The 26,620-nt window shown below is 43.7% G+C and overlaps 1 protein-coding gene across 1 annotated transcript in view; it reads right to left on the bottom strand.

Moving 5' to 3' along the window:
- LOC117363105 (disintegrin and metalloproteinase domain-containing protein 9-like) overlaps window positions 1-26,620 on the bottom strand; it is a 301,668-nt gene that overhangs the window by 36,162 nt on the left and 238,886 nt on the right. Inside the window, exons 9-10 of the mRNA XM_033950405.1 lie at window positions 15,474-15,597; window positions 11,560-11,596 (exon numbers count right to left, since the gene is read on the bottom strand). Coding sequence (XP_033806296.1) covers window positions 11,560-11,596; window positions 15,474-15,597 — 161 coding nt within the window. The remainder of the gene's footprint in view (window positions 1-11,559; window positions 11,597-15,473; window positions 15,598-26,620) is intronic.

Below are 26,620 nucleotides of genomic sequence, written 5' to 3'. Positions count from 1 at the left end.
AGGAGACGACTCAATTTGTCCGCTAAACAGTTGCGTTGACCTTGAATGTAGACAGCTCTGAGGAAGATGTTGTGAAGAATTGCCCAATGCCACAGCTTCAGAGCTTCCTGACATAGGGAGTGAGATCCCGTACCTCCCTGTTTGTTGACATAATACATGGCCACTTGGTTGTCTGTCCGAACAAGGACCACCATATCGTGGAGGAGATGCTGAAAAGCTTTGAGAGCATAGAAGATCGCTCTGAGTTCCAACAGATTGATATGACACTGACGGTCTGTTGAAGTCCATAGACCCTGAGTACGCAGACCGTCGACATGGGCTCCCCAGGCGTAGCCGGACGAATCGGTTGTGAGAACCTTCTGATGAGGAAGATTGTGGAACAGCAAGCCTCTGGAAAGATTGGAAGAGAGTATCCACCAACGGAGAGACTTCTTCAATAAAGGAGTTATTGTAAGTAGTTGGGATGGTGGATCCGTGGCTTGTTGCCATTGTGATGCCAGTGTCCACTGAGGAATGCGAAGGTGAAGTCTGGCAAAAGGAGTCACATGAACTGTAGGAGCCATGTGACCGAGCAGAACCATCATTTGCCTTGCAGAAATGGATGGAAGACGAGAGACCTGATGGCAAAGTCGAATGAGGGTATCTTGACGTGGTTGCGGAAGGTATGCTCTCTGGTGTACAATGTTTAAAGTTGCTCCAATGAATTGGAGAGATTGAGAAAGGGTTAACTGAGACTTTGGAAAGTTTATCTGGAACCCTAGACTTTGGAGGAATAGAATAGTCTGTTGGGTGACTGCAATAACCCCTGGTAGAGAGGGGGCTTTGATTAGCCAGTTGTCGAGGTATGGAAATACTTGAAGACCTTGGGTGCGAAGAGCTGCAGCCACCACCACTAAACATTTTGTGAATACTCTGGGGGATGAAGCCAAACCGAAGGGAAGAACTCTGTATTGAAGATGAAGGTTCCCCACTTTGAATCTGAGGTATTTGCGGAAGGCTAGATGAATGGGGATATGAGTGTAAGCCTCCTTGAAATCCAGCGAGCACATCCAATCTCCCTGATCCATCAGGGAATACAAGGTCGGTAAAGAGAGCATCCAAAACTTATCTTTGACTAGGTATTTGTTGAGAGCTCTGAGGTCCAGAATAGGTCGCAAATCCCCCGTCTTCTTTGGAACTAGAAAATAGCGGGAGTAGAATCCCAAGTTCCGTTGGGAAAGAGGAATCTCCTCTACAGCTCGAAGGTGAATGAGAGCTCGAGCTTCGTGAAGAAGTAGGGGAAGTTGTGACTGATTGGAAGGACACTCTCTTAGAGGGCGATCTGGAGGCACCTGAAGTAAGTGAAGAGAGTATCCCTCTCGTAGGATGGTAAGAACCCAGAGATCTGAGGTGATGAGTTCCCACTGATGATAAAAAGCGTACAGGCGACTCCCTATGGGCAGAGGAGAATTCTGAAACTGGGAGATTGGAATGCTCAGGTTGAGAACGTCAAAAAGACTGAGCTGGCTTGGTAACAGCAGAAGTTTGAGACTTCTGCTGACTTTGTTGTTGTTGAGGACGACGAGGTGGAGGCCTGGAAAAAGCAGGAGTCGTTTTCTGTGGATAATGACGTGGAGTCTTTTTAAATGCTCTAGCTGGTGCAGGTTTAGGTTTAGGGCGAATGAGAGAAGCAAAAGAGCGTTCATGTTCTGAGAGACGCTTAGTGGCTGCTTCAATAGAGTCATCAAACAACTCATTGCCCTGACAAGGTAGATTTGCCAAATGATCCTGGAGGTTGGGATCCATGTCAACAATGCGTAGCCAGGTCAGTCTACGCATGGCTACAGCAAAAGCCTAGACTCGGGAAGACAATTCAAAGGCATCATATGAGGCTTGTAACATGAAGAGTCTCAACTGAGACAGAGTCTGAAGGATGAGTTTGAATTCCGAAAGACAAAGTTTGGAAATATCCGGATAAAAAGAAGGTAACAATTTCAGGAAATGGTTGAAATAATTGGTGAATACATAATTATAGTTAAGAATTCTATTTGCCATCATGGAATTCTGGTATAAACGACGACCAAACTTATCCATAGTACGCCCCTCTCTGCCTGGAGGGACTGCAGCATAGATCTTTGAAGGATGGGCCTTCTTCAAAGAGGATTCCACCACCAAGGATTGATGGGAGAGTTGGGACTTCTGAAATCCTTTACAGGGAACCGTGCGATAACGGGATTCCAGCTTAGATGGAATAGCAGTGATGGAATAAGGCGTCTCCATGTTACGGATGAAAGTCTGTTTAAGGACCAGAGTCATGGGCAATCGTAAAGACTCTTTAGGAGGATGAGGAAGTTCCATGTCTGCCAAATACTCAGGAGTATATTTGGATTCTGAATGAAGGTCCAGGTTGAGAGCTTGTCCCATGTCAAATACAAATTTAGCAAATGAAGTGGACTTGGAATCAGAGGCCGCATCAGGAGAAGGACTACGAGACTTTGGAACTGCTGAGTAGGAAGGAGAAGCCTCTCTAGAGTATTGAGAGACTGGTTCAGACTCTAGATGTATGGTTAGAGAAGAAGCTGCACTGTGAGGAGGAGTTAGAGAATGTTTCCTCTTCATGCCCCGTGATGGAGAAGTACCTGGGGTGCGAGGCACTGAATGAGTGGAAGCCCGAGGAGAAATGTCTCGGCGAGCCGGCTTTAAAAGAGGTGTCTTCGACCTGGAAGGGCTTCGGGTAGAGGCTCGGTGTATTCGAGATCCGTGCCTCGAGATAGAAGATCGAGGCAGCGAAGTCTCGGTATCCAGTGCAGAAGAGTCACGACGAATCTTTGAAGCAAGATGTCTGGAATGCTTCGAACGGTGCTTCGATCGAGGCAACTCAGGAGAAGAATCACTGGAGGACAGTTGCTTCGGAGTACGAGACCTGCCCCGAGGCACGAGGACTGGAGGATCCGGATGTGCTACAGGCTGGTCAACCCGAGGCAGTGTCGAGGACGGGACCAATTGAGCCACGATGGAGGATATCTGAGTGGTCAGGATGGATTTTAGCAAGTCCTCGAGCATCGGCACCGAGACAGAAGAATCTGATCTCGTAGGTGCAGCAGTGTGCTCCGAAGAAGGCGACCTCGAAGGTGATTATTCCCTTATCGTGGAGGCATGCTTGGAAGAGAGGCGTGAGGAGGACTCTGGTGGCTTCTTAGGTATGGCACCTGAAAGAGACCCAGGAGACTTACCCCCCGAGGACGGTCTTCACTGATGGCGTCGTGGAAACTTTCACGGGCGTCGAAGTCGGTGCAGAAATGGAAGGTACGGTCGAGGCCTTCGAGACTGAAGCTCCAGCCGAAGCAAAGGTCGAGGCCTTCGAGACCGGGGGGTGTCGTTGAAGTCGGAGTCGATGCCTTCGAGACCGGGGCAGCCGCCAGGGTCGAGGCTTTGTCCGAAGACTGTTCCATGTCACCGAAGAGTTGAAGGAACTGGGCACACCGACGACGAAAAGCTCGAGGTGTAAGAGTAAGGCAATGGTGACAATCTTCCGGGGAATGGACCAAACCTAAACACTGTAAACAGCGACAGTGAGGATCGGTGACCGAAATCACCCGATTACACTGGCGACAACGTTTAAACCCGGTAAGAGGCTGGGACATAGAAAAAATAAAGTCCGTGCCGAACAAAGTGAGCTGTTGGGCCTAGGCCCAAGACTCACCGACCGCACAAAAATTCGAAAAAGAACACAATTTAAAAAAAAATAAATAAATTTTTTTTTTTAGAAATAAACAAAGAAGAGGCACAGCGACTGAACTTTTAAAGGAAAAGAAGCAGCCGCGGTGAAGAGAAGGCAGATTCCACTGCGAAGTTGAGGAAAACGTGTCTTCCTGGCTCCGTGGAAAAAAACAAACTGAGGATCCTCACAGGAGATGCGCCCCCCTAATTTGGGCGGGAAGGCACGCGCGCATGCAGGTGCAGCACTCGAAAGTTCAAGATCTTCAAGCAAGTTTGCTTTTGAGGCTGTCCGCTGCGGGGCTCCGTCGGTGACGTCACCCATGTGTGAAAATATGCTGCCTGCTTGTCCTGGGATAACATCAATACCCTCGATTTCCCCCTCTCTCAGCATACCTGACTCCCTCAATAAGCCTCGCTAGCAAAGCCTCCATCCTGGATACCCCTTTCTCCGGTAGCTGCTAGTGGTTTCTCTGGTGTCTAGTGGCTGAGCAAAAGTGATCCCTAGTTGCCCCTGCCCTAATTTCCAGCTTCAGAATTGAACTTCAGCCTCTAATTTAGTCTCACAGAATTACTGCCAGGGTCTATCTGCCAAGTAGGAGCATGCAAACTTATATGGCAGACTGACCTCTGGCAATAATACAGGTAAGGGATTTGTTTACAAACTCCTAGCAGGAAAAAGAACTTGACCACGGGATCAGGTATGTTCTTCCTGGGAGCACAGAATGGCAGAGCTATCTTTCCTTGAGTTAGATGACCGAGACTGAGATGATTTAGGTAGGTAGCTGCATTTGATGCCTTATGATTCTGTAGGCCTGAGTGAAATATAATCATGTGAAAAAAATTAGGACACCCAACATAAGAACATAAGAATTGCCATCTCCGGATCAGACCCTGGGTCCATCAAGTCCGGTGATCCGCACACGCAGAGGCCCCGCCAGGTGTACCCTGGCATAGTTTTAGTCCCCATATCACTGTATGCTTCTCAAGGGAGATATGCATCTAATTTACCCTTACCCGTATCACTCTATGCCACTCTTAAGGAGATGTGCATCTAGTTTACCCTTAAATCCTAGAACAGTGAATTCTGCAATTACTTCCTCTGGGAGAGCATTCCAGGTGTCCACCACTCGCTGCGTGAAACAGAACTTCCTGATATTTGTCCTGGACCTGTTCCCCCTCAGCTTCAGTCTATGTCCTCTTGTCCGTGTCATACTGGACATTGTAAACAACTGCTTTCCCTGCTCCATTTTGTCAAATCCTTTCAGTATTTTGAAAGTCTTGATCAGATCCCCTCGCAGTCTCTTCTTCTCAAGGGAGAACAACCCCAGTCTCCTAAGTCATTCCTCGTAGTCCAGGTTCTCCATACCTTTCACTAGCTTCGTTGTTCGTCTGTGCACCCTCTCTAGCAGTTTTATATCCTTCTTTAGGTATGGAGACCAATGCTGGACGCAGTATTCCAGGTACAGTCTGACCATGACTCTGTAGAGCGGTATTATAACTTTCTCTGATCTACTCGTAATTCCCTTCTTTATCATGCCTAGCATTCTATTTGCTTTCTTTGCTGCTGCCGCACATTGCACCAACGGTTTCAGGGTCCTATCTATCAGTACACCCAGGTCCTTTTCCTGTTTGGTCTTTCCCAGAGTTACACCTGACATACTATACTTGTGATCTTTATTTTTTCTGCCTAAATTACATTACATTACATTACAGATTTCTATTCTGCCATTACTTTTCGGTTCAAAGCGGATTACAAAAAGAGTTATGGAAGAAGGGTTTCAACGTTAGATCAGAGAAGGTTTCCAAGAGAGGGAAAAGTAGGATCTGGGGTTAGGGAGGGGATGGTAAGAGGGGGGTTAAGCTTTATCATGGTATTAAGCTTTATTAAGGGATTTCTTGAAGAGTATAGTTTTTATTTCCTTTCTGAACATCTTGTAGTCTGGGGTTGTTGTCAATAGGTTGGAGACTTGGTTGTCTATCTTCACTGCCTGAGTGGCCAGTAGTCCGTTGTATAGTTTTTTCCGTTTTACTTCTTTGATTGGGGGGTAAGTGAATGGGGTGTGTGTTTTTCTATGCCTGGTAGAGGTAGTTTGGATGAGGCGGTCATTTAGGTAGGTTGGGCTGTCTCCATTTATAGTTTTAAATAGTATAAAGTAGAATTTAAATTGTATTCTTTCCTGGATTGGAAGCCAATGAGAATTGATGAATGCCTCAGTAATGTGATCATGTTTTTTCAATGAATAGACAAGTCTCAGAGCTGTATTCTGAATTGTCTGTAGTTGTTTAATTATTAGATGTTCACTTTGCATTTTTACACATTAAAATTCATCTGCCATTTATCTGCCCACTTCTCCAATTGATTCAAGTCGCTTTGGAGTTCCTCGCTGTCCTTCTGCGATCTGATTGCCCGGCATAGCTTTGTGTCGTCTGCAAACTTGATGATTTCACTGAATGTTCCTTCTTCCAGGTCATTTATGAAAATATTAAATAAGACGAGTGCAAGTACTGAGCCCTGGGGTACCCCGCTAGTCACTTTTTCCCATTCTGAGAACTTCCCATTTATGCCCACTCTCTGTTTTCTGTTCTCTAGCCATTTGCCTATCCATCTTAGTATATCTCCCTCTATTCCATGGCCTTGTAATTTCCTGAGAAGTCTTACATGTGGAAGTCCAAGTGTACAATATCCACCGGTTCTCCACTATCAATTTGTCTGTTCATTGTCTCAAAAAATTGAAGTAGGTTCGTCAAACATGATTTCCCTTTCCTGAAGCCATGTTGACTGGCTCTCATCAGGTCGTGTGTGTCTAGGTGCCGGACTATGCTATCTTTGATCAGCACCTCAACCATCTTTCCAGGGACAGACGTGAGACTTACAGGTCTGTAGTTGCCTGGCACTCCTCTCGATCCTTTTTTAAATATCAGCATGACGTTCGCTATCTTCCAGTCGTCTGGTATCTGTCCTGTTTTGATTGACAGGTTGGCAAGTTTTTGCAATAGTTCTCCGATTTCAAATTTCAGTTCTTTTAGTACTCTCGGATGAATTCCATCCGGTCCAGGAGATTTATCACTTTTAAGTTTATCGATCTAGTGGTAAATCTGGTCCAAATCCACTTCTACTGTGGTGAGGCTGTCCTGTACGACTCCCTTGAACACTTTCATTGTGTCAGGTATTGCTGCGGTGTCTTCCTTTGTAAAGACAGACGCAAAGAAGGAATTCAGTCTGTCTGCAATTTGTTTGTCATCCTTGATGCACCCTTTTCCTCCCATGTCGTCCAGCGGTCCCAACGCCTCCCGTGCGCCTTCCCTTTTACGTATCTAAAAAAGGGCTTGAAAATTTTGGCCTCTTGCTCTATTTTCTCCTCGTAGACCTTTTTGGCAACCCTCACCAGCTTGTAACATTTTTTCTGATCATCTTTGTTTGTTCCAAGCTTCGGATGTTTTCGTGCGTTTCCACGTCTTAAAGGAGTCCTTCTTTTCATTTATGGCTTCCTTCACCTCTTTGGTAAGCCACGCCAGCTCTCTTTTGCCTTTGGTTTTCTTTACTTTGGACATCCTCGGAATGTAGAGGCTTTGTGCTTTCGTGATAGTATTTTTCAGTAGGGACCATGTCTGTTCCACCGTTATGACTTTGCCCATCTTTTTCTTGATCCGTTTTTTCACCATGGCTCTCATGCTGTCGTATCTTCCCTTTTTAAAGTTTAAAGTCGTGGTTGAGGTTTTGGTACCTTTCCCTTTCCCAACATCAAGTTTGAAGTTGATCATGTTTGAAGTTTGCGGGACCCGTAATGCCATTTAGGACCAAGTCCAAGGTGACGTTTCCTCTCGTCGGCTCTCCTACCATCTGTTCCAGGAAGCAGTCCCCTAGCACTTCCAGGAACTTTGCCTCCTTGCCACAGTTGGAGGTTCCCAGGTTCCAGTCTATCTCCGGGAAATTGAAATCCCCCAAGATTATGACATTACCTGTCTTACATTCTTGTTTAATTTCCTCCATCATTTCCGAGTCTGTCTCCTCCCTCTGTCCCGGCGGTCGGTAGTAAAGGCCAATCTTTATGTCAGCATCGTTGTGTCTGGGAATCCTGATCCAGAGGGATTCCAGATTCTCTTTCTCTTCCGCCATAGTCTCTCTCATGGATTCTAATCCTTCCTGAACATATAGGGCAATGCCTCCACCTTTCTGCCCCACTCTATCTTTTCTGTACAGTTTGTATCCCTGTAGTACTGTGTCTCATTTGTTTTCGTCATTCCACCATGTTTCTGTTATGCTAATGATTTCCAGTTCGTCGTTTTTTGCTATTGCTTCTAACTCTCCCATTTTGTTTCCAAAACTTCTAGCATTCGTATACATACATTTGAGTTCCCTTTGTGTTACCTTCTTGGACTTTTTAAGCTTATCAGTATCTACTGTTTCTTCCATGGTATCCTTTTCTGCTGCTGTGTTGTCTTCCTCATTTGCTTTGTGGTCGACCCCTCCTGTGTCTGAGTAATTGTCCGTAATTCCTTCTACGGGGCATCCTGTCGCCTGGGCCATCGACTGGTGGTCGACTGTCGGCTTTCCCCTGTCCTTTAGTTTAAAGCCTTCTCTATGGCCCTCTTCATGTTGCCTGCCTATACTCTTACTCCTTCCTTGTTGAGGTGCAGTCCGTCTTTTCTGTAGTACTTGTTTTTTCCCCGTCCAGTTGCGCATGAAATCAAAGCCTTCCTCTTCGCACTATCGTCTTATCCAGGCATTGATTGCTTGGCAGTTCCCCTTGTCTCTTTGCATCCGCTCTTGGTACCGGGAGGATCTCGGAGAAGGCCATCTTCACCTCCCTGATCTTCAATTTTCTTCCCTATCGTACTGGTTCCCACGTGGATAAGCACAGCAGTGTCCTCTCCCCCTGCGCTGTCTATGATCCTGGAGATCCTGTTGGCCACATCCTTCACTCTTGCTCCAGGCAGGCAAGTGACAATTCTATCCTCTCTCCCTCCTGCAGTGTGGCTGTCCACATGACGCACGATGGAGTCTCCCACGATGATACCCATCTTCTTTATTCGGGGGTTCCTTGGGGGTCGTAGGTCGACATCCATGGTATAGGACCAATCTTCTCCCTCCTGTGGTACTCCTGAAGTTGTTTTCTGTTCTTTGGGTGGGGGGACATCCCCATTCAGTTTCCCTCTTACTCCTGGTGTGCGATCGCCCCTTATCTCTGCTTCCGTTCCTCCAGAATTTGCAGGGGTGTCTTCTCTCATCCAGGCCTTCTTACTGGGTTGTTTGGGTACAGTTCTCCACATGCTGTTGGTGAGCTTCCTCAATGTATCTCTCTAGCTTCTTAACCTCTTAGTTTGGACTGTACTCCACTAGAAGCTTCTCCTGTTTGCGAATTTCTTCTTCAAAGGTGAGGAGTTCTTTTAGTCCCAGCACTGTCTCCTCTAGCAGCTGGACCTTCCTTTTCAGGCTATCCAGCTCCATGCAACGACTGCAAATGTATGCCCGAGTCCCCGAAGGGAGATAGTCATACATGTTGCAGCCGGTGCAGAAGACTGGGAAGCTCATCTTCTGGCTTCCTTGGTCGTCCATCTCTTGCTCCCCTTCTGCGTTGTCTGAGTGAATCAGTTGTGAACCTTCTGTCTCTGTCAACTGGACGTTTTCTGGCTTCCTGGTATGTGTCTTCCCGTATGTTGTGAATCTGTGTTACTGTGTTAGTGTTAGTGAGTGCTTGTTTCCCCTCTAGGTGTGTGGTGTGTGAGGGAGCGTGCCCTGTTGCCTAGCTAGCTAAAGACTAGAGCTTGTAGCTGCCTTCCTATTTGGCGTGAGTTTGCTGGTGTTGCTCGACTGGGAGTCCTAGTTTCCTGGTTCCTTCTAAGGCTCCTTCGCAAAGGCACTCTTGCTAAGGCGAGCGCCTTTGTCGCTCGCCTTTGCCACACGCCGAACGGCTGCGTACCGTTGGCTCCTCCCCTTTTAAGGAGGAGCTCGGATGATGACTCGGTGGGGGTGGGCGGAGCTTACCCTCGCCTCTGCCCCTGGGTCTCTCTGCTTTTCCTCTCTTTCTCTGCTCCCTGCTCTTATCTCCCTACTGCTGGCTCTCTTTCTTTCTCTCTCTCTCTCTGCTCCCTGCTTGTTTCAGTTCTTTTTAAAGAAATATTCACATAGCTATGTCAAATCTTTTTTAAATTTATCTCTGGAAAAGAAAATGATGCAACTGCAGGTAAACAACACAAATTTTCCTTGATTTACTCATGAAACTAAAGATATCCATAAAAATGTATATTCTAATTGAGGAATAAATTAGGATACCCGTATATATCCTCTTACTTAAAATGGCTCAAAACACACACAGGTATATTACATCAGGTACACATGATTAGAACATTGTTACTTAGCATTTTGAAGGACGTTTGCCCTACTTAAACTTCAAACATTTACTTTGGTATGCTCATGACTGCTGGGGTAAGAGCGAACACCAGGGTGAGATCAAAAGAGCTGTCCAAAGCCTTTAGAAAGAAGATTGTAACAGCTTATAAGTCTGGTAAGGGATTTGAAAAGATCTCAAAAAAATTTGACATTAGCCATTCCATGGTCCGTAAAATAGTGTACAAGTGGAGGATTTTACAAACAACTGCCAACATGCCCAGGTCTGGCTGTCCAAGCAAGTTGACTCCCAGAGCAGACTGCAAGATGCTAAAAGAAGTCTCTAAAACCCCTAAAATGTCATCACGGGACCCACAACAGGCTCTTGCTACTGTTGATGTGAAAGTGCATGCCTCTACAATCAAAAAGACACTGCACAAATTTAACTTGCATGGGATGTGTGCAAGGAGGAAAGCTTTGCTCTCTAAGAGAAACATCAAGGCCAAACTGAAGTTTGCCAGAGAGAAAGTAGATATAAACACCAGGACTTCTGGAAATTTTATTTATTTATTTATTATTTGTAGCCTGCCTATCTACAAGTCTAGGTGGGGAACATAGTGTTCTATGGACAGATAAATCTAAAATTGAATTATTTGGACACCAGAAAAGAGGACTTGTTTGGCGTACACCAAATACAGCATTCCTGGAATAAAACCTCATACCAAATTGTGAAGCATGGAGGTGGAAGTGTCATGTTTTGGGGATGCTTTGCTGCAGCAAGACCTGGCCAGCTCACCATCATAGAATCCACTATGAATTCTACCGTGTATCAGAGGGTGTTTGATGAACATGTGAGACCATCTGTAAGAAAATTAAAGCTGAAGCAGAACTGGACCCTGCAACACAACAATGACCCAAAACATACCAGTAAATCCACCAAGGACTAGCTGAAAACTAAGAAATGGAGAGTCCTGGAGTGGCCTAGTCAAAGCCCTGATCTTAATCCAATTGATTTGATTAGCCCTGATCTTAATCCCATGCTATGATTTGAAACAGGCTGTATATGTAAGAAACCCCTCAAACATCTCACAGCTAAAATAATTTTGTATTGAGGAGTGGGTCAAACTTTCCTCAGACCAGTCAGAGACTTGTAGATGGCTACAAGAAGCGTCTCACTGCAGTTATTTCAGCTAAAGGGGGTAACACTAGCTATTAGAGTGTAGGCAGGATGTCCTAATTTATTCCTCAGATAGAACACACATTTTTGTGGATATCTTTTGTTTCATGAGTTTAATCAAGGAAAATTTTTGTTGTTTATCTGCAATTACATCACTTTCTTTTCCAGAGATAAATAAAAAAAAAGATTTGACATCAATATGTGATCATTTCCTAAGAAAGAACTGAATATTTCATGGGGTGTCCTAATTTTTTCACATGACTGTAGATTACAATTGAGCTGAAGTTCAGAAGAGTAGGAAAATTATCAAATCAAAATAGAAAGTATTTGAGTGAATCACATGATGAATACTTACAAATTCAGATGCTGTAGATGTTCTTCTGCTTTTCATACTAAAAGCAAAGATAATATTTTTCTATAAATGCATTTTATAATCTCACTATGGGGTCCTTTTATCAAGCTGCCGTAGGGGTTTAATGCGTGTAATACCGCACATTAAACCACCTGCCACACTAGCCGCTAACGCCTGCATTGAGCAGGTGTTAGTTTTTTAGCCGGCCATGGGGATAAGCGCGTGATGAAATGTCCGACGCACTAACCCCGCAAGCACAGCTCGATAAAAGGACCCCTATATTGTATTATAGGCATTATAAATATTTCTAGCTTTGTCAAAACAATTGTCATTTCAGCTATTTTTTCTCATTTGAATATCATTTGTGTCACATATAATATCTTTCTTTATATCTTCATTGAAATTATGGGCTGCCAATATATTACTCAATATGTACATTAAAAATGGCTATTGTTGCCCCAGGACCATGAAGTGATCTCTCGTGATTTGTGTTCTTTTATAATTCAAGTATTAGTATAAAACTGGTAAAAACAAAGTTTGTTCAATCGATTTGTAAACTAAGAATCTATACAGCTCTGCTTATTCAACCAGTAACCCTAAGAACTATATAGCTTTCCAATTCTTTCATTATGTAAGATTGTATTGTTGACTTTGATTGTAACCTCTTCGCTGATTGTCCAGCGCTTCTTGCTGTAAACCGCCTCGAACTTCCATGGCTTTGGCAGTATATAAGAATAAAATTATTATTATTATTATTATTGTCCTCATCTACATATATTATAGGTGATCTTAATTTGCATTTGGAAGATGTGGGCACTTGAAATGCACAATCCTTCCTCTTCTTTTTGAATCATTTGGATCCAAGGTTACTGAATTCTAGTGACTCACATGCTGCTGAACATATGTTACAAAGGCAGCATAATGTTTTTTTCTCATTTGAATATCATTTGTGTCACATATAATATCTTTCTTTATATTTTCATTGAAATTATGGGCTGCCAATATATTACTCAATATGTACATTAAAAATGGCTATTGTTGCCCCAGGACCATGAAGTGATCTCTCATGATTTGTGTTCTTTTATAATTCAAGTATTAGTATAAAACTGGTAAAAACAAGTTTGTTCAATCGATTTGTAAACTAAGAATCTATACAGCTCTGCTTATTCAACCAGTAACCCTAAGAACTATATAGCTTTCCAATTATTTCATTATGTAAGATTGTATTGTTGACTTTGATTGTAACCTCTTCGCTGATTGTCCAGCACTTCTTGCTGTAAACCGCCTCGAACTTCCATGGCTTTGGCAGTATATAAGAATAAAATTATTATTATTATTATTATTATTATTGTCCTCATCTACATATATTATAGGTGATCTTAATTTGCATTTGGAAGATGTGGGCACTTGAAATGCACAATCCTTCCTCTTCTTTTTGAATCATTTGGATCCAAGGTTACTGAATTCTAGTGACTCACATGCTGCTGAACATATGTTACAAAGGCAGCATAATGTTTTTTTGTTGGGAGGGGGGCAAAAGTTCTGCCTCAGACCCCGCCCCCATAAAGCACAGTTACTTACCTGTAACAGGTGTTATCCAGGGACAGAAGGCAGATATTCTCACGTGGGTGATGTCATCCATGAAGCCCAGTACAGACAGTGCAATAACTGGCCATACCACCCATGCGCAAGTGCTTTCCTGCTTGGTGTCAGCTTGTGGGACAGTCAGTTCAGTAAACAAGCTAAGAAGCCAACTAGGAGAGATGGGAGGGCTGTGAGAATATTTGCCTGTTATCCCTGGATAACACCTGTTACAGGTAAGTAACTGTGCTTTAGTATTCTCACATGTGGAACTCCCTAGCACTCAGGCACTGACAGGAAAGTAAGGTTTGGCAGCTCAGACCAACCCATGCAAATTAAAATTTTAAAAAACAAACCCCAAATCGAAGATCGGCATGAGAGATGCCCACTCTCTCCTGCCACGTCTCATAATCACCCAACACTGCTAACTTCCCCCACCCCCCCCACACACAGCGGGAGAGATGCCCACTCTCTCCTGCTGTTACCTAACCCCCCCGACAACTCCCCCTGTGCCCCACCCCATAGCGGGAGATATCCCACTCTCTCACACCATTGCCCCCCCCAACAGCCCCCCTATGCTGATGACCCTACCTTATTCAGAAAGCCTGCCTCTTACAAAATGGTGGGGAGAGGCCTTAGGCATCTGGGCCAATCAGAGCCTTAGGCCCCTCCCTGGTGCATCACCTGCCTGATTGCCAAACCTGCATGGAATGGCAACTAGCTAGGAAAAAATGCTTTGGATTTTGTTGGGGACCCTATAGCCCAGGTGCATTAAAGCCAGCGATTGTCGCAAAATCTGTTTTTTAACAGCTTTAGAGACAATCGCATTTGCCGACCCAAGGCACAAAATGGCTTACCGTGTGTTTTTCCCCTTGATCGCCCATTTTCAGGGGATATTTGGTGGCAGGATAGAGTGGGCATCCCTCCTGCCTTTTTTTTTTAGGGGGGGGGAGGGAAGGGGAATTTGTTTGGGGGGAAGGGTAGGGAATGTTTGGAAGGGATCCTGATGCATTGGGGCTCCTTCAGTGGCAGGAAAGAATGGACATATCTCCTGCCATTTCACTGCTGCGGGAGGGGGGAATGGAGTTAGCATGGTAGGAGGCAGTGAGCATTCCTCCTGCTATTTGTTTCTCACATGGAGGGGGGAGCGGCATGGCAGGAGGGAATGGGCATCCCTCCTGCCGATTTTCAATAGCACGGGGGGCATTCCTGGTGCCGAGTTTGTTGGGGGTTGTCTGGGAGGACTGTCATCAGCAGAGTTGGGGGTGCCTCTGGAGGGAGGAAGCATCACTCTGGCCTTTTTTGGGGTGGAAGGGGAGAGGTAGGAGATGTTTAGGGGGCACCAGGCATGGGGGTGGACCTTCAGTGGCAGGAGAGAGTGGGCATCCCTCCTGACGATTTTCGCTAGCTTGGCGAGTGGGGATTCCCAGTGCTGCATTTTTCGGGGGTTGTTGAGGAGGACTATCATCGGTCGGGGGGGAGCTTTTTTTCTGAGTGGGAGGAGGCTGCTTTCGTGGCTTCCCCTGCTGGCTCTGCACATGTGTGAGAGTCGCTCTCACAGCCATCAATCGGACAGAAGAGACAGGGATTATGACGAACCTCCGCATCAATCATTAACATGCAAACTTTTTAGCGCATCAATAGCTCTTTTTGAATCGGTCTAAAATTGGACCAGAGCAGACCCACACAGTCTTACCGATCCTCTTTAATGTATCTAGCCATAGCTGGCTGGAAAAGGAGAAAATGAGAAGCAGAACAGGTTAAAATGATTTATGGAGTAGAGCAAGTCAAGAACAATAAAATTCCCTGCCTCCAAATATAAAGCATCAAATTATGTCTATGCAAGAGGAGTAAAATTAAAAAGTACAGAGGAGGATTGAGGAGGGAAATGAAATTGGGGGAAATGAAACAAATTGGGGGAATAGAGAGTGGTATAGATAGGCTGAGAGAAAAAAGGGACTGGTTGATGAAAAGTGGTATAATGGCTTGAATGGAGAGAGGGAGGGAGAGAGTATGATGCTGACACACTGAAAGGAGAAGAAGAGAATGGCTGCCTAGTTTTTGATTTGTCCGCATTCTCTCACTCTGCTCTTGACATTTAGATACAGGCTGGTCATCACTGCCACTCGCTACTAAATGTATTTTGTTTTTCCTTTTTTTTTTCTTCTTTGCTGGGTGAGGGGTAATTTGTTATGAGTTTTGAGTTGAGCCCCCCAATCATTTTTTAAAACTTGGTTCTTATGAGTGAAGAGGAAATGCACATTTTGTTATATATAGATGCTAAAATAACTTTCAGTTTCTCTACAAAATGAAATGGTTGAACAACTGATACTTACTTCTTAAAACACAATAGTATGTTATCTTTTTTTCGAAATGCAATTACCAGAGCGACAATTACAGGTATACCAACACCAAATGCAGTTGCCAGGATCTTTATTATTTTCCAAAATGACTTAGATCCTGTAAAACAAATTATTATATATTACTGCATTGAGTATATGCTTCACATTATGCATTGTACAAACCAACCAATATTCAGCACTATTTAATAAAAATGGTGCTGAATGGTTAAATGCAAACATTCAGCATGAGATAACCATATAAACATATATACAGTCAGCGATTAAAAGTTAACTGCGTATATCGCATGATAACCGGCAATTTTCAGCAGCTTAGTGGCCAAATTGGGCCAGGTAAATAGCAGTCTTATCTTTGGCTACTATAAACTTAGTCAGTGCTGAATATTGACTTATCCAGTTTTAGTGGCCAACCCCCATCCCCCCAAATATTCAATGCTGGTCAGAGGAAATGGCCTAGCATTGAATATCTGTGGTCAGTGCTAGACTCAGAAATTAGCCAGACATGCCTCTAGTGGTCCAAATATCAGTCCCAATGTGTTTGCTTTAGGGTTCCTTTTATTAAGCTGCAGCAAAAAGTAGCCCTAGAGTGTCCTTACACAGATTTTCCCACATGCTGAGGCCATTTTTATTGCAGGCATAAAAATGGCCTTTTTATATATGTTTTTAAATAATGACCATGTACTAATATTGCCATTAGTACAGAGCTATTAAAAAATTAGCACCTGTGCATGTACCACCACCCAGTTAGTGCACAGTAATGTAGCTACCCTGATTAGTGCAGGAATGCCCACTCTCTGCCGCCAGAAATGTCCTCTTAAAACATATATATTATTTAGAGTGTGGTTAGTGCATGCATGTTTGGCACATACCACAGGATGCCCAATTGCATCCTGTAGTAAGCCAATTTTAAGATGCATTAAACATAAATTAGTGTCTAAGGCAGCTTAGTAAAATGGTCCCTTACAGGGAAATTCTATAACCAGTGTCTAAACCTAGGCCTTGGTAGGCACTCTGCTGATGCCTATTTGAAAAATGCCATCAGAAATGGCAAAAAAATGGCAGTGCTGAAGTGCCTACGGACACCTAAATTAAAGGTGGCTTGCATCGCAGCTAGGTAGCCGCTTTAGGCTGCAGAACACCAAAATAGATATGGCCAATATCAGAAGTGGCGTTAGGCAGGCTAAAGCGGCTACCTAGTTGTGATTCACAGCAAGATAGGCGGCTGAAATGTAGGTCTGGAAAACCCTAGCCTACATTTCTGTTGCCTACCTATGCTGCCATGGGATCCTAAACTCAGGCTGAGCAGCCATAAGCTGATCGCGTCAGGGGAAGGATTCCCATTGGCCCCTCTGAGTGTATCCCAGGATGCACTGGGAGGGGGGGAGGTCTAAGGCCCTAATTGGCCTGGATGCCTAAGGCTCTTCCTATGGGAGAGGTCATAGGCACCTGGGCCAATAAGGGCCTTAGGTCCCTCCCTAGTGCATCCTAGAATGCATTGTGAATAGGCAGACCTGCCGACCAGAGGGTGTAGGCATCCCTCTGGCCAGCCTTACTACAAAAGGTATGGGGAGGTACAGGGGGGGTCAGAGAAGTTTTAGGGCGGGTTCGAGAGTATCGGTGGTTGAAGGATCATGGGTTTGGTGGAGGTTTGAGTGATGTTGGGGTGGGATTTTGGGGTATCGGTGGTTAGGGTGGGTCATTGGTAAAGGGGGCCTACAGGCAGGAGGAAGTGGGCATCCCTCCTGCCTATCGCAGTTGGGGGGGTGCTTCAGGGGTTCTGGCAGGAGGAACTGGGCATCCCTCCTACTGAAGTCAGGGTGTCCCCTGCCACAGCCACTCAGCTGATAGTGGTGGGGTATTTCCCCCACCCCCTACCGATCAGCTGAGCCGACAGGACTCACTGTTGCTGCAGCTTCGGAGAGCACTGTTGGCTCAACTGATCGGAGATAATTTCCCTTGCTGCGATCAGCTTATGGCTGCTGCAGCCTGACTTTAGGATCCAGCGGCAGCATAGATAGGCGGCTGATATGAAGGCTAGGGTTTTCTGGGCCTACATTTTAGCCGCCTATCTTGGCTGAATTTAGGTGCGATTCTGTAACTAGTTCTGTCGAGTGATTGACACACGATCAGCGGCTGCCGACAAAGGCACCGGTTACAGAATCTGGCCCTTAATAACAACATTGTTTATTGGAACTGTCTCATGATACACTGAAGAATTCTGTTGTAGTCTCATCAAGTTCTTGCTGATTTTTTTATGGGCATTTTTATAAGCTGATTTTTTTATAAGCATATCTGGAAATGAGCTGGACAGACAATATATCCCTGTTGTATAGGGAAACCACACAATAAAACCTAAGAAATCCAAATAGGAAGCATCATGCAAACAATATAACAAACTAAAGACTAAGAAGTAGATAATAAAGACTGATCCAAAGCATTGCATCGTCTCCTTCCCTGGCAACATGCCTGATATGATCCAGGTTATGACTAATATTTTTGAGGACATTTCAACCAATTTAGACACAAAACTCAAAATCATTGATGAATAGGACCCCTTTTTTTCAAGTACAGGTATCTACATATATATATAGCATACACATAACAAACATACATAGCATGCATGTCAATCCCTTGGACTCATACCACCTAATATTCAGCCAGTGGGAGGTAGCTCTTTGACTGCCCACCACCAGTGTTTAAGCCGGATATTCAATGCCAGGCCATTTCCAGAGACCAGCTTTGAGTATCTGGGATTTTCAATGCAGGCTAGTGAATGGCCAGTTAAGGCAATATTCATATTGAATTGACCATGGTTTAGTGGACAAAAAATATGCTTGCTTTTTATGGGTCTTAAGCAGTCATGCCATGGCTTTTTTACAGCACTAACTGCCGATAACCAGTTATAAGTCACTGAAAATGTGAAGTTGGCTGCCAAGACGTTAGTTACTGGTCAGCAGCTTTTCCTGGCCTATTAACTCACACTGAATATTATCTGGATAGTTATCTAGGGTACATGGTGGGGGCATTGGTATGGCATTGTATAGGCGGTCCCCAAAAATAGATATAATAGATGTGTGTTTCACATTGGCTTTTGCACCCACATTCAAGTGCCAATAAAAAGGCTGGTGGAAAACAGCATTGATCCCCCACCTCCCTGATCACACCTGACAGCATCAACTTCTTTGATAACCTCAACTTCCCCCCACCTGAAGACACAGAAAACCCAATTCTCCTCACCACAAAATTTCACTCAGGAGAACAAAGACACCTATCATCCCTTCAATCCTACTCTCAGCATCCATTGGAGGTTTCCTTAGTGGTTAGTAGTAGGAGAAGTGATCTCTAGATGCTGCTTTCTCATGTATTCTGAGGTTCAAAATGAAACCAGCTAATCGTAGTATTAAGTCAAGCTGGAAAACAAGGAACAAAGAGTTGAGGAATTTCCTTATGGTGAGAGCAGCTATTTTTAAAAAAGCTGCAGTGATGCACATTCGGAAGAGCAGGACGATCTTTTTTCCCTGATGCACAACTTTTTAAAATCATTGCTTCCTCTAGACATGCTGAAAAATTCTCTTGTATTTGTCAAAGTCCTATTAGGTATTTTACAAAAAACTCTCTCAATTCCTTACTCGATATCCTCTGCAAAATGAGGCTTAAAGTCCACTTGTTCCCTCTCTTTAGTATCAATCAGTCCAACTTGATGAAGAAGAATTCAGAATAAGTTTTCTCTTATAACTCCAGGACTTCAGGAAAAATGTTTCTGAGAGAAGAGACTGTTTTCTTAATATGTGTTATAAGAGTCTTGAAAATAAGAGCTAGCAGAGTAACCGCTGGATTATCAAGTTGCAGGACAATGTAAAATGTTTTCAACCAGATAAATTCCTGTCTGGATTCTGAACTTTCTCAGTTTACAAATTCAAGAACATAGAATCAAAATTATTGAGTTCTTGCTCTGACTTGAAGCCCCACAGTTAGATGGTTTGTTATTATTATAAAGAGATTATATACTTACCCTGGAAAGCTCTTTTTTAGTAGATAGGTGAGACACTACAGGTGGATCTCCAAAGTCCCTCCTTGAGGGCTGAATCCAGTCGGGTTTTCAGGATTTCCCCAATAAATATGCATAAGATCTATGTGCATGCATTGCTTTCAATGCATCTTGGAGGGGCTCAAAAGGAGCCTTGGTAAGGCTAGACAACACCAGGTTAAAGTCCCAGGAAGGGAAAGGTTGCTCAACTGACAGTTTTACATGATGAACCCCCTTCAGAAATCTAGTGAGATCAGGATGAGATGCCAACGAGGATCGATAATCCTGGGATCTAAAACAAGAGAGCCCGGCTACCTGAACCTGAAGAGAGGCCACAGTGAGGCCCTTATCCAGGCCAGCCTGAAGAAAGGAGAGAATCACCAAGATTGGAGCTGAAGAAGGGTCCACCTGATCCTGAGCGCACCAATGTTGGAAGGCCTTCCACACCTTAATGTAAGCAGAAACTGTTGATGACCTCTTAGACTTGAGAAGAATATCAATGACCACAGCATAATATCCTCTGTGTGCTAAGGCTGTATGCTCAAGAGCCATACTGTAAGAGCAAAGCGATCCGGATCCTCCATGCAGATTGGACCCTGCATAAGCAGGTTTCAAGTTTCAAGTTTATTAAAAAATTTTATACCGCCTATAAGAAATTTCTGGGCAGTTTACAATGGTAAAATATATTTTTTAAAAAGGGAAGACAAACAGTAGGACGAACATCAGACAAATCTTTGACAGTGACAAATAGAATTGATTACAAGAGATTGAGGGGGAGAACTACAATTCTGAATAGGAATGGAAGACAGTTAAGGTTAATACAATGGGAAAGAGAATTTTATGTCTGTGTTGGAGAGGAGAATATATAGTGTAATTTATAAATCGAACGCATCCTTAAATAAAAAATTTTCAGATTCGATTTGAGGCTGCGACCCCTGCACAAACACATCAGATCTGCACACCATTGTCTGTGAGGTCAATCTGGAGCCACTGAATGACCTGGCCTATCATTGGCCACAGAGGAAAGACATACAGGAGAATCTCCTGAGGCCATGCTGCAACAGAGCATCGAGCTCTTCGTTTCTGGGCTATGATCTTCGACTGAAGAAGCGACCCGCTTTCTTGTTTTTTGCTATGGCCTTGAGGTTGAAGCAGGGCCGACCATAGTGCCACACTATGACTCGGAATGCTGCTGTGGACAGCATCCACTCACCCAGATCCAGAGTCTGTCTACTGAGGAAATCTGCCTGAACATTGTCAACTCCTGCTACATGTGCTGCCATCAGCGCTTGGAGGTGATGTTCTGCCCAAAGAAAAAGAAGGCAGGCTTCCTGAGCCAGACAGGCCTGTAAGGTATCTCTGTGCAGAGCACAGAGTGAGAGAGTAAACCATGCTGAAGAGGACGCATGTGTGCCCTTGCCCAAGGAACCACATCCAATGTGGCAACCATGGACCTCAGGACTTGAAGATAGTCCTATGCCAACAGAGCAGGCTGCTCCAGAAGGGAAGAAACCTGGGCACACAGTTTCTGCCATTGGGCTTCTGGTAGATAGAGGCAGCCCGCAGCTGTGTCGAAGAGGACTCCCAGATATTCCAGAGACTGCATTGGCGTCAGATTGCTTTTTCTGTAGTTCACAAACCAGCCCAGGTCCTCCAGCACCTGGAGCACCTGCTCCATCGTGTGCCGTCCCTCGAACAAGGGAGCTCTGATTAGCCAGTCATCTAAGTAAGGGTGAACCTAGAGACCCATTTTCCACAGGTAAGCCGCCATGACCACCATAACCTTGGTGAAGGTCTGGGGCACTGTCGCCAGCCCAAAAAGCAGAGCCATAAATTGGTATTGCTGGTCCAGAACATGAAACTGCATGAATTTGCGGTGGGCCGGAAAAATAGTAATGTGAAAGTACACCTCCATGAGATCCAGAGAGGCAAGAAACTCTCCCAGGGCCAATGCTGCAATGACTGAGCGTACTGTCTCAATGCAAAATGGTGGAACCTTGAGAGTCACATTTACATGCTGAAGATCCAGAATAGGCCTCCCATCTTCAGAGCCTTTCTTTGGCATGATAGAATATATAGAGTATCTACCACCCAGATAAAATCTGGATAGTAGCAGCCCTGGCTCTTAGCCAGCAACTGCAGTTGCAACCAATTCTGGTTGCCGTATCTCAAAAAAGATATAGTAGAATTAGTAAAGGTACAGAGAAGGGCAATGAAAATGATAAAAGGAATAGAACAACTTCCCTATGAGGAAAGGCTAAAGCAGCTAGGGCTCTTCAGCTTGGAGAAGAGATGGCTCAGGGATGAAATGATAGAGGTCTATAAAATAGTGGAGTGGAATAGAAAGGGTTTACTCTTTCCAAAAATACTAGGACTAAGGGGCATGTGATGAAGCTACTAACCGGAGAAAATATTTCTTCACACAACGTGTAATTAAACTCTGGAATTTATTGCCAGAGAATGTGGTGAAATCAGTTAGCTTAGCGGGGTTTAAAAAAGGTTTGGATAAATTTCTGAAAGGGAAGTCCATAGGCTATTATTGAGATGGCTTGGGTGAAATTCACTGCTTATTCTTAAGCAGCATAAAACCTGTTTTATTACTTGGAATATAGCTAGGTACTTATGACCTGGATTGGCCACTGTTAGAAACAGATACTGGGTTTGACAGACCTTCGATCTGTCCCAATATGGCAATTCTTATGTTCTTAATCCAATCACACATCCCTCCTGGAGAATACTCCATATGTGTTAGTTCAGCCACCATTCCTTATGGTGCATTCTTGTGTCATCAAAATCTTTCTTCTTCACAACTCTGCATACTGCGATCAAATGCAGATGCTTCTTGGGATAGCTTACAATATTATAAAAATAAGAACAACTATATCCTACCTCCGATATGGATATGGTTGTTCTTATTCTCATAATATTGTAAGCACAGTTAAGTTTTGCTCATATATTTTATTTATGTTACAGGGACTTCACCTTGAGAAAGCTTACCAGCGAAACATGTTGGTGAATGCCGGTCCCCGATTTAAACCACATGACTAAAGCTAAGTACAATGAATTAATATAAATGAGATATTCATTTAAAAAATTAAAAAGTTAAAAACTAATAACATATATTGAAAATTATTTAAAAGTAGTTAATCTGTTCACATGTAATATTGTGGATCCGATGAAGATTTACACATAAAGCTTGGAGTAATGAAATGTTTTGAACTCCAAGTGGTATAGCTGAGGATCTCAAGCACTGATAAAGAGCACTGTACATCAGAACACAGAAGAGACAGTCCCTGCATCCATTATTATAAATATCTCATCAGTCCACATTTGCTCGTAACCTTTATCAAATTTTCTTTTAGCTTTTTATAGTCTTATATGGCTTCCTTTCTTTAAGAGACCTTGAGGGGGTCACGTTTGATGCTACTGCTGTAGACTGGTTTCCAAATCTACAGAGTGTTTGTGGGTATCACATCTACAGGCCTAGCCTGTATCATTCTGTGATAACTATAATTATAGCTGTGTACTGTGACAGGGAAGCTCCTGTCAGGGTTAAAAAGACTGCCCTTAAACCTGCAATCCCTAAAATAAAGCCTGTACACCCTGCTAAAAGCACTAGTTCAGTACAGCCAGAGAGATGGGAGAAAAGGCAGGTGAGGTCACAGCCAGAAATGCAGGTAGGGAGGGCACAGAAAACAGAGCCTATTCCCTATTACTCCTTTCCCAGAGCTAGAGTGAAACAGGAGATCAACACAGTAGGGGGTGGAGTTAGCCACCGAGCTCTGCAGTCACGTAAGCCTCAAGTAGGAAGACTGCAGGGAAGTCAAGTAGTCTCAGCTGGCCCTGATTGGGGAGCCAAGCAGCACACGGGGATAGCAGTTTCCACACTTCTACTCCCCAGCAAAGAAGGTTTTCAAGAGACCAGCCCACAAGGAAGGAAAGTCTAGCTCCAGGGACGTACTGTAACTTTCCCAGTAAGCCTTGGGGTGAAGGGCTGGAAGTTTATCATGATGAAGAAAACAGTTTAGGAAAGCTTGCAAGCATTCGGAGAGGGGGAGGGGAAGTAAAGCCAGAGGTGGATGACTTGATGGAAAGCCCCAGTTCCCTGGACACAGAATGGGAAATGTATAGTGAAGGTGACCCGGAAGAAAGTGGCTTTGGGGAGGACCTGGAGTGTGTGAGTGTTTCTGTCCTTCCTGTAAGGAGTCCAGTCACTGCCATGGAGACCTGAGCCGGAGGGAGGCTACAAGCGATGATAAGGCAGCAGTGCCTAATTAAGGAAAAGGTTTCTTTGAACCTCATTTTTCCAAGTCTCCCTAAGAACTGAAGATAAAGGATGTTAGGGGCTTAATCGGGTGGGTCTGAAGACCTTAGGTAAAGGGAGGCTTGCCCCACACAGCCGGTAAGGCAGGGCTGTGAACATCCTTCAAAGGGGACAGGGTGTTAAAGGGGGGAAGTAGTAAAAGAGAAGACGGGGTTTTTTGCTCTTATCGAAAAGATATTGGAAGAGAGAGAGAGAACTGACACCTGCAGTGCTCAGCTCTGCTATAAGGAACTGTGGCTAAGAGAAGCCAGCGACCCACAGTAAAGGGACTGAAGAAGCATGTTTGATTTTTCTTGATTATTCCTTTTTGTTGATAAGGACTGTCCCGTCCCTGGATGGAAGCTCCAATATAGTGCCCTGGTCCTAAATGTAAAGGAACTTGATAAGCAAGGCCGGGCAGGACATTGGTTCGTGGTGAGAATTTTTTTTCTTTTGTGTTTGCATCAATAAACCTGGGGAGTCTGATTAAGAAATCCAGTGTCAGGGTTTTCTTCCACCCACCATATAAAAGGCGCACAAATAAATCTTGTCTGCGGTCCAAGCCGGGTTTGCCCACTCACCTGGGTCTTGGCCCGGCCACAGTACAATAGCCTGCAGTATGTCTTCATAATTAAAGGTGTTGTGTGCTGTATAACACCACATTTTGGATCTTAAACTCCTATTAAATCTTTCCATTACAGCCACTTTAACTGTGTTATTGGTAAAACAAAGAGGAATTCATCATTTTGTTAATAAATTGTTCAGAGACCTATTTAAAAATTCTTTACCCTTGTCTGTTTGTATTTTTTCAGGCGTATGACCTAGCTTAAACATTGTTTCAAAGGCTTTGGCAACTTCATGGCCATTGTTCATTTTTAAACTCACTACATGCATATTTTGACAGGATATCTACAACTGTTAAGATATATTTGTAATCATTGTTATAATGAGCCAAGGCAGACATGTCAACTAAATCAGCTTGCCATTGTGCATCTCGTCTGGCACTATCATCTTGTTTCTTTTAAAGCATACCCTAGCAAGTTTATGTAAATTATAAGCATCTTGGCCTGTGATCCATCCAGCTGATTGGCCTGTGATCCATCCATCCATCGTGGCCTGTGATCCATCTAGATGAATCATTTTTGCTGATTGTTTTATTGTGCTTTTTAGCAGCTTGAAGCAGTGGGTTTATGCCCCCAAAGTACAGCATGACATGGGGACAAATTTGTCCCCATCAGAACTCAATTTCCCTGTCCCATCGCCATGAGTTTTGTCACTTTCTCTGTCCCCCATTCCTGTAAGCTCTGCCTTAACCGCACAAGCCTCAAACACTTATGATTTTAAAATGTTTGAGGCTTGTGCAGATGAGGACAGAGCTTGCAGGAATAGGGCAGAGATAGGAAAAGAACTCGCCAGGGTGGGACAGAAGAATGAGTTCCCACGGGGATGGGAATAAATTTGTCCCTGTGTCATTCTCTACCCCAAAGTTCCCTGTTTGTTTTGGGTCTTAGTAAATGCTCTTCAATAAAGTTTCCTTCATGATTGTTATCAAAAACCTGCTAACTGCTCTCTATAAATTAGGTCTTAAAACCTCTGTCTTTTAACAGGGATAACATTTTTCTGTTCTCTGTTTTATTAGACTGCTTCCAGTAATGACTTATACTCTGGTAGTAGTCACTTGCATTTGTGGGTTCACTTTTTTTCTGCTGTAATTTTGTTAGCTGTTTTTTTACTTGTTAAAGATCATCTAATGCTTGTTCTTATCATGTGTTATTTGCCACATCATTTCCTTTAAGCCCTCACCATGACAACAGGACTGCTACCCCCAGTCACCAGGGCATGTTTGGATTTGCCTCTTTTTATTTTTTTTTTCATTTATAAATCTTTATTCATTTTCTTATGTTACAGCAAGTGGATTACATAAGCTCAATTAAAACTTAGATATACACTCTTGATAAACTCATAATAAATATCAGTAAAAAAAATTTTTTTTTTGAAGCAAAGTATAAAATACAGATTAATATGTAAGAATTCTAAATTATATAATACATATTGAATATAATAGTTTCCCATTCCCTCCCCCCTCCCTTCCAGTCAATAATACATATTTTTATTTTATTGTATTCCCTTCTGTTATTGGTATAATAATTTAAATTATTGAAATATTTTATAATAACCAGAAATATGCTCCCCTCCCTTTTCCCTTCCTATCACATATTTTAATTATGGGAAAATTTATCATTCTTTACAAAAATCTGTTAATTTGCCTCTTTTTAATATGTATTTGTAACTAAAAGGTTTTGTGAGCTGTAAAATAACACTACATTTTAGATTTTGAAAAGCGGACCATAACAGGCCTGTGTAAAATATATAAGCATTGTTCTCCATTTCAGGTTCACAACAATATTATGATTATTAACAGGGGGATGACATTTTGCTGTTCTCTGTTTTATATGACTGCTTCCAGTAATGACTGTATACTCCAGTAGCAGTCACTTGCATTTCCGGTGTCAGAAAAAAAATGTTTCCGCTGATATCATTAGAAAGTGTATTTTTTGGGGGGGAGGGAAATTAGACCCCCCCCCCCCGTTACTGCTGATGTTATATGAAAGTGGCAAGGGCCATTTCTAGTGATGCAGATGGGGCATTAATTTGGGGGTGCACACTGAGTCGAGCTTGGGTAGAGATACTACCATTCCTATGGGAGGAGAGGGGCATGGGCAAGGTAGTGGGTATGGTGTGGCTAGGGCCGGGATCTCAAAGTCCCTCCTTGAGGGCCACAATCCAGTCGGG

Source organism: Geotrypetes seraphini, chromosome 6 (genome assembly GCF_902459505.1).
Source record: "Geotrypetes seraphini chromosome 6, aGeoSer1.1, whole genome shotgun sequence".
Lineage (NCBI taxonomy): Eukaryota > Metazoa > Chordata > Amphibia > Gymnophiona > Dermophiidae > Geotrypetes > Geotrypetes seraphini.
Note: the sequence above shows the minus strand (reverse complement) of the source record. Positions and strands in the feature narration are given on the sequence as shown.